The sequence below is a fragment of the Nomascus leucogenys genome, chromosome 9, assembly GCF_006542625.1.
Source record: "Nomascus leucogenys isolate Asia chromosome 9, Asia_NLE_v1, whole genome shotgun sequence".
NCBI lineage: Eukaryota > Metazoa > Chordata > Mammalia > Primates > Hylobatidae > Nomascus > Nomascus leucogenys.
In genome coordinates, this window is record NC_044389.1 from 71,199,275 (window position 1) to 71,213,398 (window position 14,124).

Below are 14,124 nucleotides of genomic sequence, written 5' to 3' on the forward strand. Positions count from 1 at the left end.
TCTTGAAAACATAGTTTTTAGTAATGGGAGTTGAATTAAACTGATAGCATTTAGCTAATGAAATGTTTGCATTTTATATATAAATATTTATAATATGTATATTAAACTGATGTCACATGTCCACCTTGTGAATTACCTATGTTTGCCAACTAGACTTTACTCCAAAAGTATATGTATTTCAGCTTCTTAATTGGTGGAAAATGTACTAAGTTTTGTCTATTAAGAAGATAAGATGACTACGTTGAAGAAGAATCTGAAGTTATTTAAATTGAACATGCATGTTTGTGCCAAATGACTTTCTAAAACTCTTACTTTTTGTGCATCCTTTCAGAAACCCATACCTCAGAAAAGGAGTTAATAATGATTGCTGGAGGGAATCAAAGCATTTTGCTCTGGATAAAGAAAGAGGTAAAAATAGATCTCCAGGTGTTTTATAACCCAGTATTTTAAGCAAAACTAAGGGTTCTAGTATCCAAGTTTGGTGAATTCCAAAATCATCAGTTTACCAGGCTGACTTTTTGGGGGATAGCTGGACATTACTGATCCTTTATTGTCTAAACTACATCAGTATTTTCCCACAGAAATCAGCAGATTTTTCTCTGGTGAATGTCTAATCAGTGTGATTTCTGTAGACTATACTTACCTTTTGGGGGCTACTTGCCAATGATGTTTGGTCAGTATCCCTGCAAACAACAGAGTGACAGTTTCTAAAAATGATTTTGCAGGCCAGTACTAAGAAAGACCCCAAGGTTCATGGGCTTGGAAATAAAAAGTCCGTAACTTCCCTGCCCTACTTCACCAAGTGAAATCGAGTTCCCCACACTTCTGCACACAGCTCTTTCAGGATCTTCCCTTCCTTTCAAGGCTGTCTGATGTTCAATTTAATTCAATTGTATTTGTATAAAGTGCTGAGTGTTGAGGTCCTCAGAGAAATTTACTTTCAGTCTAAGCCCCCTTGGACAAGAAAGTGGCAACCAGGCAAATGATTGATTACTTATTGTTTGAGTATCACTTTGTGATTGTCCCAGGGCTGTATTACACATACTTAAAAGTCAGTTTTACCCTCTAGAGTATACCTAAAAGTTGGGTGCCTATCTCTGATGTGTCTAAATTATTGTGTTTTACTTTCCTGTTTGTTTACAGAATTCCTATGTTAATCTGAAGAGGACAATTCCTACACTGAATGAAGGGACTGTAAGGAGATGGATTGCTGATGTGGAGACTAAACGGTGGCAGAGCACAAAAAGGTACACCCCACAGTCTGACTCTCTGCTTGTATATCACTGTCAAGTATCACTTCCCAAACTGGTTCTGTACAGCAATATGAGATTTTGTAGTCAGGGTTTTCCAGAGAAACAAACTCATAGGATATGTGTGTATTTCTGTCTCTATCACTGTCTCTATCATGTCTGTCTGTCCATCTGTGTATCTATGGAGGGGAGAGAGAGAGAGAGATTATTTTAAGGAATTGGCTCATGAGATTGTAGGGGCTGGCAAGTCCAAAATCTGTAGGGCAGGCCAGCAGGCTGGCGACTTGGGGAAGAGTTGATGTTGCAGCTCAAGTCTGAAGGCAATCTAAAAGCAGAATTTCCTGTTCTTTGGGTGACCTCAGCCTTTTCTCTTAAGGCCTTCAATTGGATGAGGCTCACTCACATTATGGAAGGTGCTTTCTTGTTATTCACTTGTTCAAGTGCTTTACTCAGTTTACCATTTTAAATGTTAATCTCATCTAAAAAAATACTTTCATAGAAACATCCAGAATAATATTTGACCAAATATCTTGGTACCATGGCCTAGCCAAGTTGACATATAAAACTAACCCATCACAACTAACATGTAAGCGCCATGAGGACAGCTTTCTTTATGTAGGGCTTCTCCAGGCCTCTGTTTATGTATATTCTGACTCTCTGGCCAGAAAATATAGTCTATAGTGTTTCCCAGTCCCATTTGATCCTGGAACCATTAGTTTGTGTACCTGTTATTCTTAGCTGAACAATTTGTACCATTCTTCTCTAAACCATAGAACTCCTACAGGTTTACAGGACTCCTACCTATTCTTAAAAACATCATCTTTTAGAAATATTTTTAGGTATGGCTTTCTAATTCTGGAAAATGATTGTACAAAGTAGTTGCACAAAATAGTTGCATCATAATTTGCAGAGCATAAATAATTAAGAACTGTACAACTACTTCTAAGATGAAACTAAGCATACTCCTTCCCCCATTTAATTTCTGGTAATTTATTTCTACTTCAGTGGAATAGAGATAAATAGGACTTGCATAGTTGGTGGGGTGGGAGTATTTTGTTTGTTCAAGGAGGTTCTGACCATAAATCAAGCCTTTGCTCTTTATTTGAGGCTTCTCTGAGTATGTATAAACTTTTTTATTTTCCGTGTTTGCCACTGAAATTTTGAGATTTACCAAACAGAATGGACTTTTAGAAGCCAAGATAATATGCGTACAGATAGGAGACAAATGGAGAGGTTGGAAGGATAGTTATAAGATGTTGTATTTATCATGTCTCATGCTGTAAAGAGGCTGTATATATGTATACCATGTGATTTGGTTTAACCAGTGTCTTATTACTAATATAGGGAAATCCAAGAGATATTTTCATCTCCTGCTTGTCTAACTGGAAGTTTTTTAAGGAAAAGGTAATAAATGTAATAAATTAATTGTATTAAATTGTATTAAGAGTACCGTGAAAGAGGATAAAAAAATAATTGGAGGGTAAAATAATTAGCTATATGTTCATCCCTTTTTAAAAATTGTTTTTTTAACAAGAGTAAATACATGCTTGCTGTAGAAAATGTCAAAAATACACACAATAAAAAGAAAGTGAAAATCTTCCATAATCCATCACTTAAGAGTAATAGCTAGCACTTATGTATATGATTATATTTTTTCATGCAAATGTATTCTTTTACAAAAAATTAGATCATACTGGTTTTTTGTTTTTGTTTTTTTGAGGCAGGGTCTTGCCCTGTAGTTGCCCATGCTGGAATGCAGTTGTGTGATCTTGGCTCATTGTAACCTCTGCCTCCCAGGCTCAAGCAGTCCTCCCACCTCAGCCTGAGTATCTGAGGCTTCAGACACATGGCACTACACCCAGCTAATTTTTGTATTTTTTTGTAGAGCCAGAGTTTTACCATGTTGGCCAGGCTGGTCTCGAACTCCTGAGCTCAGGCAATCTACCAGCCTTGGCCTCCCCAAGTGCTGGGATTTCAGGCATAAGCCACCATGCCCAGCTGGATCATATTGTTTATACATTGTTTTCTACCTAATGTTTGCCCATTTTACTTTTTTGGTAATTTTTTTTTTTTGAGACAAGGTCTCACTCCATCACCCAGGCTGGAGTTACAGCATCATGATTCTTGGGCTCAAGCATCATCAAACTCTTGGGCTCAAGCAATACTCCCACCATAGCCTTCCACGTAGCTGGGACTACAGGCATGTGCCACCACCTCCTGCTAATTTTTTAACTTTTGTAAAGACAACAGCTTTGCTATGTTGCCCAGGCTGGTCTTGAACTCCTGGCCTCAAGCAGTCCTCCCACCTCAGCCTCACAGTGTTGAGATTATAGGTGTGAGCTACTGTACCCAGCCGGTAACATAATTTTAATGGCTGCATGCCCTTCCATTAGAAGGTCTTCCATGAGAAGATACTTAAACATTTCATTAATAACTTTATATTGAAGTACTAAGAAATTATTGGTCAGAAGCCCCCTCTTTTGGTTCCCGCTTTTCAGTCCATTTAACGGGAAGAAATGGATGTACTTTTTAGAAATGGGAAAAACCTTTATCTTTTTTCTGTCTTTCCTTCCTTCCTTCCTTCCTTCCTTCCTTCCTTCCTTCCTTCCTTCCTTCCTGTGGTCCTTCCTTCCTTCCTTCCTTCCTGTGGTCAGTCCTTCCTTCCCTCCTTCCTTCCTTCTTTCATTCCTTCCTTCCTTCCGTCCGTCCGTCCGTCCGTCCTTCCTTCCTTCCTTTGAAAAACCTGTATCTTTTTTCTGTGGCCCACCCTTCCTCCCTCCCTTCCTTCCTCCCACCCGCCCTCCCTCCTTCCCTTCCTTCTTTTCTTTTCTTTCTTTTCTTTTCTTTTCTTTTCTTTTCTTTTCTTTTCTTTTCTTTTCTTTTCTTTTCTTTTTCTGAGGCGGGGTCTCGCTCTGTCACCCAGGCTGGAGTACAGTGGCATGTTCACAACTCACTGCAGCCTTGACCTCTCAAGCTCAAGCGATTATCCTGTCTCAGCCTCCCTCTGTGGCTATTTTTTTTTAACTGGGAAGTATTTATTTTTTTAATCTATTACAGATAAGACAGCATCTGAGTTAAAGTCTTATGGTATATATAGTTAAAGCAGCCTTGATTTTTTTGGTATTTTAGAAAAAATTATGTTGTTTACTATATTGCATTTGTACTTAGACAATTTATTATAGTTATACACTTGAGAAAAAAGGTAATTTTGTTGAAATGGGGCAAGCTGTAGAAGAAACTTTGCACCTAGGGAGATAATCTAACAAAATACTTAATTTATCTTACTTCTACAGAAGAACTACAGAAATGATGCCTGTTTATTTGGACTTAAATAAAGCAAGAAACATCTTCAAGGAGTTGACCCAAAAGGACTGGATTACTAACATGGTATCTTCAGATTGTTATGTGGAGAAAGAAAATACACCAGAATATTTCTTACAAGAACTCAAAATTTCAGAAGAAATGTTTTGTGTTAAGGGCTTCTCCGAGACCTTGTAACATATTCAGATTAAGTTAAACTCAGATAACATTTAGGAGTTTGCCCTTTTAGGGTGAAATAGTTGGCATAGTAGTCACACAGGTTACAAATATTCTAAATAATGTGTCTATACACAAACACACATACACATATATGCCTACACATTCCTAGAGGGAAGTTTTTCAGCTCGGCTTTAGGAAGATGATTAAGGATTTGTTGAGATTAGTACACTAGAATAAGAACATTTTATATGCAATCCTTTTAAGCGTAGATGTAGAAATGAGAACATTTTTTCTGATACGAATATCCCTCTCACCAGGGACTGCCTGGATTCTTTGTTTTTTTTTTTCCATTCTACTTTTCTGTAGATTCTAGAGTGTTCTTGTTCTTTATGGGATGATTGCTTCCTATTTCAGCACTGTTACTGCTATCTTTAGGTTTTCTTTTTGCAGGTGCTCCACTTCGTTTATTTTTATTTTTATTTTTTTGGAGACGGAGTCTCACTTTGTCGCCCAGACTAGAGTCCAGTGGTGCGATCTCGGCTTACTGCATGCTTTGTTTATTAATTTGGTTTTTCTTAATATAGTCTTTATTATTTCCCTATTTTATTTTACTGGTTGATATAGGGATACTACTTTCTGTTCTTCTCTCCATTTTTTTTTCTCTGGGTCTCACTGTAGTTCCTTCTTTCTTTCTGTCTCCTTCCCTCCTCCCCTCCTTCCTCCCTCTAGCCTCCCCCCATTTTTTAGTCTCTCTCTGTGTTCATATCCCTCTTCTCTTTCCCTCTCAATCTTTGATCTCTCACCCTTCCTTCTTTCAGCTCCCGCACTTGCTCTGTTTGCCACAACTAGCATTCTCTATTTCAGCTACAAGTTTTCTCATGTGCTCCTTTCTTTCAAGGAAAGATGGAAGGTTCAGTTGTCTTAACTTTGGCAGAACCACAGCCCCACTGGGGGTCTGAGGTGAAATGGTTCCCTTTATTGGGACTCTGCAACACTTAGTGCTGCCTGTATCAACAACCCAGAAACTACTCTGTGGACTATTTCATCAACATTTGTTAGTGCTCATTTTCTTTTGTTTTCTAAAATCCTCCTGTGGGGGCCAGTTTAACTTTCTTTCTGTAAGATTCTGAGTCATTGCTACTAAATACAACCATGGAAAGATTACCAGAAATAGAAGCCCTTTTGTGCATCTGTGAAGGGAAGGGATTGGATCACTTCATCATTAAGGGCTCCTTCTGTTTACTAATTATACGTTGATTGTGCCACAAAAAGAACATATGGTATGTAAATGAAATAATCATAGGGCATCCTTGACCTCCATTGTTTCAGAATAAGATGATTGGATTAGAAGACCTGTAATGTTTCTATCTTGAGGTTCTGCAATATGGACTCTCAGACCTTTGGCATGTGTTCATTTATTCAGCAAACATTTGAATACTTGCTATGTGCTGGGCACTGTAGTGATGACTCTTGATGAAGAATAAAAGAGACATACTCCCTGTGCTTTAGAAGCTCATGGTGTAGTAAGGGAGACAGATACATACATGCATACATTAGTGCAAAGATCTGGTGTGTTTTACACTTCACCGTCTTCGCTAGTGCCTGGCTTAGAATGTAGCCTGTGTGCAATATTTTTGGATGAATTCAGTCATTATTAGGGCAGTGAATGGTTAGCTCTATTTACTCAAAACAAGTTGCCCAGAGGAATTAAGATCATACCAGGTGCTCACACATGGAAGGGCATTCGAGGCCGCTAGAAAAGCGTATGCCAAAGCACAATGTGTCAGACAATAGGACTGGCTCGAGGGTATCACAGTCATTCTAAGGGTTTGGAATAGGTGAGGAGGCTTGAGGTTGTGTCTGATGATGAGCAAGGAGGTAGAATGTGTGTGTACTAATAAGATGTTGAAATAGAGTTGTCAGGTATTCGTAACTCCAAAGACTGAATCTCATTGTAGGAGTCCAATATAGTGTTTTAATATAAAAATAGGTAATTATAACAATTTTTACATTTACAGATATCATTTAGCCACTATCTCATAATATAATGATTAAGAATTCGGGCTTTGGAGTCAGAAAGATCCAGAGAAATTCCCACTTAGCTGTGTGACCTTGAGCAAGTTACTTAATTTCTGAATCACAGATTTCTCATCAGTAAAATGGCATTAATATCATCTGTGTTAGGGAGAAACTATAATAAGGGTTAAATGACCTAATTAATATATGTACATCACTTAACACAATAATTGACAAGTAATAAGTATTCCATAAATACTAGCTTATCTTCATAGTGGGATTTCAAACATGATTACTGTGATCTAAGCACACATAACAAAAATTCAGAATTCCATTCCATTTTTTCCTAAACAGTTGCATTCTGAATTGGGGAAACTATAAGGAAATTGGAGGGGCTAGAAACTAGAGTCTGTGGTAAAGACAGTTGCTCTTATGGAAGATAATGAGAATTATGTTAAATTTTGTTCTTGAAATTGTCGGATTTTGTCTTTTTTTTTTTTTTTTTTTTTTTGCTTTGTTTTGTTTTTCTGCTTTTTGGAGTTCTGATGCATTTTTGCTCTTGAAAAAAGAAACCCAAGGTGTGATAGTGTAAACCAGAGGGTAGAATATGGTACTTACAATTGAGAAGGCTGTTTATTAGTTCTGAATCTATCGTTCATTCAGTGTAATTCTTGCACATGTGGTTTTTTTCTTTTTCTTTTTTTTTTTTTTCTTGAGACGATGTCTTGCTCTTTGCCTGGAGTGCAGTGACACAATCTCGGCTCACTGTAACCTCTGCCTCCCAGGTTCAAGCAATTCTGCCTCAGCCTCCCAAGTAGCTAGGACTACAGGCACGCACCGTCACGCCCAGCTAATTTTCGTATTTTAAGTAGAGACAGGGTTTCACCATGTTGGCCAAGATGGTCTCGATCTCCTGACCTTGTGATCCGCCCGCCTCGGCCTCCCAAAGTGCTGGTTAGGTGTGCTTGATCTCCTTCATGCACCCCAATAATTGAATGAAGAGAATACTTATTGTATATCTCAAATACCTCCAATATTTTAGAGGCTAGGTGAGAAGGGATTTTAGTAAACAGGGGTTTTAGAAAACTCAATGATTATTCTCATTTAGTAGTAGAATGACATTCCAGCCTCTACACCTTGTTTTATTACCATCAGTTGCACCCTGCTTCTACTGAGTTTTGAATGCCTTTTCCCTGTTCCTTTCTGACCACAGATAACCACCTGCCTCAAAGATAATCTGCTCAAAAGACTTCCATTTCGTTCTCCACCCCAAGAAGCTTTAGAAGTTTTCTTCCTTCTCCCAGAATGTCCCGTGATGCATATTTCTAACAACTGGGAGAGCCTTGTGGTTCCATTTGCAAAGGTTGTTTGTAAAATGAGTGACCAGTCTTCACTGGTTCTGGGTAAGATTGATCATTTGAAGATACTTTACCTGTCTTCTCAATAGAAAGACATGTCTAGTAAAGTTATGACAAAACTTAGATAATTATAAATGTATTCTTTTTTTTAGTTCGTATTGTTAGCATACTCTAAAGATACTGTAACAATTACCATGGTCATCTAAAATAGATTATTCTAATATTTTTTTAGATTCCTTGGATACACACATGGCTTTGTCATGATTTCCTTAGTTTCCAACTTTTCACTATGAAAAATTTCACAGAGAAGTTGAAAGAATAGTATAGTATACCATATGCAATAAATGGTACACCTTGCTGGAGTGCAGTGGTGCAGTCATAGCTCACTGTATTCTTAAACCCCTGGGCTCAAGTGACCAGGATGCTAAGTTCTAAACTTGTAATAGTAATTGTATTTATTCACTGAAAAGTTTATTACAAGTGTGCTTTTTTAATTGTGATACATACTGAATACCATGTACCCTCTACTGTAGAGTCAGCAATAATAAGTATGTTGCCATTTGTGCTTTCTGTTTATGTACAGATTACATTTTATTTTTACTGAACTATTTGAAAATAAGTTGAAGACATGAGATTTCACTCATAATATTTTACCATTCATCTAAGAACATGGAATCTGGCCAGGCACGGTGGCTCATGCCTGTAATCTCAGCACTTTTGGAGGCTGAGGCAGGCAGATCACCTGAGATCAGGAGTTCAAGACTAGCCTGGCCAACATGGCAAAACCCTGACTCTACTAAAAATACAAAAATTAGCCGGGCTTGGTGGTGCATGCCTGTAATCCCAGCCCCTCGGGAGGCTGAGGCAGGAGAATTGCTTGACCTGAGAGGCAGAAGTTGCATTGAGCCGAGATCGTGCCATTGCACTCCAGTCTGGGCGACAGAGTGAGACTCCGTCGAAAAAAAAAAACAACATGGAATCCTGTATTACCCTGGCATCGTTATCGTATCTAAGAAAATTAGTCATAATTTTATAATATTATCCAATATCTAGGTCATTCAAACTTCTTTTCCCAAAAAAATTAAAAAGTATTTACAGCTTTTTTTTTTTTTTAAGAATCTCATTTGAGGCCAGGAGTTTGAGGCCAGCCTGGCCAACGTGGTGAAACCCCATCTCTACTAAAAATACAATCAATCGATAGATAGATAGATAGATAGATAGATAGATAGATAGTGAAACCCCATCTCTACTAAAAATACAATCAATGGATAGATAGATAGATAGATAGATAGATAGATAGATAGAGGAAACCCCCATCTCTACTGAAAATACAATCAATCAAAAGAAAGGAAAAAGAAAGGAAGGAAGGGGAGGGGGGGAAGGGAGGGGGAGGGGAAGGGAAGGGAAGGGGAAGGTGAAGGGAAGGGAATGGAAAGGAAGGGGAAGGGGGGAGGGGAAGGGAAAGGGAAAGGGGGGCAGGGGAAGGGGAAGGGAGGGGAAGGGAAAGGAGGGGAGGGGATGGGAAGGGAAGAAGGAGGGAGGGAGGGAAGGAAGGAATGAAGGAGGGAGGGAGGGAAGGAAGGAATGAAGGAGGAAGGAAGGATGAATCCTGGTCAGTTGTCTTGTAGACTGTCCCACATCCAGGTAGTCTGACTGTTTCCTCCTATCCCTGTATTTCCAGTACACTGCAAGTAAGTTCTAGGGACATGAATAGAGTTTAATGGGATTTTTGACATACATAGCATATTCAGCTCAAGGAAGTCCATTCTTTATGTTTTATTAAATCTGGATAACATGATAAGTGATGAAAAGCTACTTTAAAATGGTTTTTGTTTTTTAAAATGCTGAAATATGTTTTCTCTAAGAGTTAAACATCTCAGACTGGGAGCACAAAAAGAAAGTTGTGCAATCACGAACAATTTTTAATTTAATTTTTAACACATTATACTATTTCATGTGTGCAAAGAATGATTAATTTTGCTCATACTTTTTCACAAATTAATTACATCAAGTTTGTAGTTTTATTAACTCTAAAGGAACTTTTCCAGGATGTTAAATTATTAGTAGTATTTTTTAATAGAGACAGGGCTCACTGTCACCTAGCTGGAGTACAGTGGTACAATTGTAGCTCACTGTAATCTTTGAACTGGGCTCAAGCAACCAGAAATTTAAATTCTAAACTTGTAATAGTAATTGGATTTATTCAGTGAAAAATTTATTACAAGTGTGCTTTGTAATTATAATATATACTGAAATATTTTGTTATGTGAATCAAAAAATATTGGCTACTTTTTACCTTCAACAATCTAAGTAAAATTACATGATAATTATATTTACCTTCCTTGTAAAGGTCAAATATGCAGAGATAGATAATAAAATGGTGGTTACTAGTGGATGGGGGTGGAAAGGAAATGTGGAGATATAGGTCGAAGGACACAAAGAAGCAGATGTGTAGGATCAACAAGTTTAGAGATCTACTAGACAACAGGAGGACTATAGTTAATAACCTGTCGTATTAGGGATTTTATTGTTGTTAAAGAAGTAGATGTCAGCTGTTCTTGTTATAAAAAAATTTTTTTTTTTTTTTGAGATGGGGTCTTACTCTGTCACCCAGGTTGAAGTGCACTGGCACAATCTCAGCTCACTGCAGCCTCCACCTCCCAGTCTCAAGCGGTTCTCCCACCTCAGCCTCCCGAGTAGCTGGGACCACAGACACGTGCCACCATGCCTGGCTAATTTTTTGTATTTTTGGTAGAGATCGAGTTTCTCTATGTTGCCCAGGCTGGCCTGAAACTGCTGAGCTCAGACAATCCACCTGCCTCAGCCTCCCAAAGTGCCGGGATTGTAGGTGTGAGCCACCATGCCTGGCCTACCAAAAAATGTTAATTTGCTTCACTATAGTAACAATTTTACTATTTATATGTATCCCATTACATTTTGTAGACCTCAAATATACACAATAAGCTGGTGAGGTGGCTCACGCCTAAAATCCCAGCACTTTGGGAGGCAGAGGTGGGCGGATCGCCTGAGGTCAGGAGTTCAAGACCAGCCTGGCCAACATGGTGAAACCTTGTCTCTATAAAAATACAAAAATTAGCCGGGTGTGGTGGTAGACGCCTGTAATTCCAGCCACTCAGGAGGGTGAGGCAGGAGAATTGCTTGAACCTGGGAGGCAGAGGTTGTAGTGAGCTGAGATCGTGCCACTGCACTCCAGCCTGGGCAACAGGGTGAGACTCTGTCTCAAAAAAAAAAAAAAAAAAAAAAAGCACAATAAAACTCATTTAAAAAAAAAATTTGTATTCCTCAGAAGAGCATTGGGCAACTCTGCAAGAATCCACTTTCAGCAAACTGGTCCAGATGTTTAAAACAGCCGTGATATGCCAGTTAGATTACTGGGATGAAAGTGCTGAGGAGAATGGTAATGTTCAAGCTCTCCTAGAAATGTTGAAGAAGCTGCACAGGGTAAGAGTTCCTTTAGAAACCTCTAAAGGTTTTTATCTAGCGGTAAAAATTCCCTTCCTTTCAGGTGGCTTGAATCTTAAGCAAACTCACGTGAGACATATGAAGTTTATATTGCTATTTTTTAATGTTTTTTTGCAAATTACATCATACATATAAAGGAATATATATATAATACCTATTTAGAATTCAAAGAAAAATAGTAAAATAAACATTAGTGTCCTTACCACCCATGTTAAAAAAAATAAAACATTTCCAGTACTTTAGAAATACCTGTGTGCTTTAGAAATACCTGTGTACCCCTCATGGGTTGCAAACCCTCCATCTCCCAGAGGTAGTCATGATCTTGGATTTTGGGATAATCATTCCCTTGCTCTTACTGTTTTAGAACTATATGTGTGTATTTCTAGACACTACGATGTTTAATTTTGCTATTTTCAAAATTTATGTGAATGGAATACATGCTTCTTACACTCAATGTTGTTTTATAGATTCATCCAGATTAATGCTTATGGCTGTATTTCATTCATTTTCACTCTGCAGTATAGTTCATTGTATGAATATACCATACTTTGCTTATCCATTCCAATATTGACAGATATATATGCTGTTTGCAATTCTTGTGTGTGTTTTTTTTTTTTGTCTTGTTGGGAGTTCCTCTATGAGAAAACATGCTGCTATAAACATTTTTGTTCATATCTCTTGGTTTTCTTGTGTCAAGAGTTAGTTCTGGTTTTCATACCTAATTCTAGAATTGATAAGCTGCAGATATGTGTGTGTTCTTTACTGGTAGTGACAAACTCTTCTAAAGCAATTGGACCAATTTAAATTCTCTCCAGGAGGTGATGAGAATTCCCGTTGCTCCATGTCTGACTTTAACATTTTGAAATATTTTTGATAGGAAATGATACCAAATTATGGTTTTAATTGTATTTCCCTGGTTCAAATGCACTAGAGCATATTTTCATGTTTATAATTGCAATATTTGTTTCCCTTTCTGTGAAATGCCTGTCCTTGACTTTTGTTCATTTAAATGATGTTTGACTTTTTCTTACTGATTATAGAATTCTTTTATTTTGGATACTACTCCTTTGTCAATGATATGTGTTGCAAATACTGTATCCTAGTCTTTTGCTTTATGGTGTTTTTTGACAAACTCACGTTCTTAATTTTATCGTAGATAAATTGGTCATTCCATTTCTTTTCACTCCTTGTGTCTTGTTTTAAACTTCTTTTCTCCCGTAAAGGGTTTTGATTTGTTCAAGACAGATTCTTCCTCTGTCATCCAGGCTGGAGTGCAGTGGCGCAGTCTTGGCTCACTGCAACCTCTGCCTCCCAGGCTCCTGTGATCCTCCCACTTCAGCCTCCAAAGTAGCTTGGACTACATGTGCAAGCCACCATGCCTTGCTAATTTTTGTATTTTTTGTAGAGATGGGGTTTTGCCATGTAGCCCAGGCTGGTCTCGAACTCCTGAGCTCAAATGATTCACCCACCTCAGTCTTGCAAAGTCCTGGTGTTACAGGTATGAGCCACTGTGCCCGGCCAGTATTTGACTTTTCCTTAGTGCTTACGAGAATTCTTTCTATTTTGGATACTACTCCTTTGTCAATGATATGTGTTGCAAATATTGTATCCCAGTTATAGCTTGTCTTTTGCTTTTATGGTGTTTTTTGGCAAACTCACATTCTTAATTTTAATGTAGATAAATTTGTCCATTTCTTTATATAATTTTACTCCTTGTGTCTTGTTTTACACTTTTTTTCTCCCATAAAGGTTTTAAATTACTACCCTAAATCAGGGGTCGGCGGCTTTTTTCTGGAAAGGACCAGATAGTAAATATTTTAGGCTTTATGAGGCATGTGGTTTCTGTCACAACTGCAGCTACTCAGCTGTTCAGGAGTAGCATGAAAGCAGCCACAGGCAATACAAAAATGAATGGTCATGGCTATGTTCCAATAAGACTATAAAAATAACAGAGGGCTAGATTAGGTCTCCAAAACTGCCCTAGATAGTCTTCTAAGAGGACAATAGCCAAGGCCAGAGGAAGAGTACAAATGGAGGCCTATATACCATATGTCTAATATTTAAAAGGTTAAAAACCTATCCAACAAACTGTTAAAATATACTGTCCTCCTCTTTTGACAAATAAACCTTCATAATGACAGAGGAGGCCAGGTTTGAATTTAGAAATCTCAGTCTTCTTAAAATTCTACATTGAAAAGTGGTGGCTTGCTTTGTGTGGTAGCTCGTGCCTGTAATCCCAGCACTTTGCTTGGAGGCTGAGGCGGGCAGATCACAAGGTTAGGAGTTTGAGACAAGCCTGACCAACATAGTGAAACCTCATCTCTACTAAAAATACAAAAGTTAGCTGGGTGTGGTGGCGTGCGCCTGTAATCCCAGCTGCTTGGGAGGCTGAGGCAGGAGAGTCGCTTGAATCCAGGAGGCAGAGGTTGTAGTGAGCCAAGATTGCGTCACTGCACTCCAGCCTGGGTGACAGCAAGACTCCATCTCAAAAAAAAAGAGAGAAAAGAAAAGAGAAGTGGTAGCTTAAATGCAGCCCT

At 38.3% G+C, this 14,124-nt stretch overlaps 1 protein-coding gene across 1 annotated transcript in view; it reads left to right on the top strand.

Moving 5' to 3' along the window:
• Positions 1-14,124, top strand: part of HERC5 (HECT and RLD domain containing E3 ubiquitin protein ligase 5) — a 50,046-nt gene that overhangs the window by 11,090 nt on the left and 24,832 nt on the right. Inside the window, exons 8-13 of the mRNA XM_012499355.2 lie at positions 332-408; positions 1,144-1,247; positions 2,595-2,654; positions 4,544-4,637; positions 7,960-8,149; positions 11,412-11,566. Coding sequence (XP_012354809.1) covers positions 332-408; positions 1,144-1,247; positions 2,595-2,654; positions 4,544-4,637; positions 7,960-8,149; positions 11,412-11,566 — 680 coding nt within the window. The remainder of the gene's footprint in view (positions 1-331; positions 409-1,143; positions 1,248-2,594; positions 2,655-4,543; positions 4,638-7,959; positions 8,150-11,411; positions 11,567-14,124) is intronic.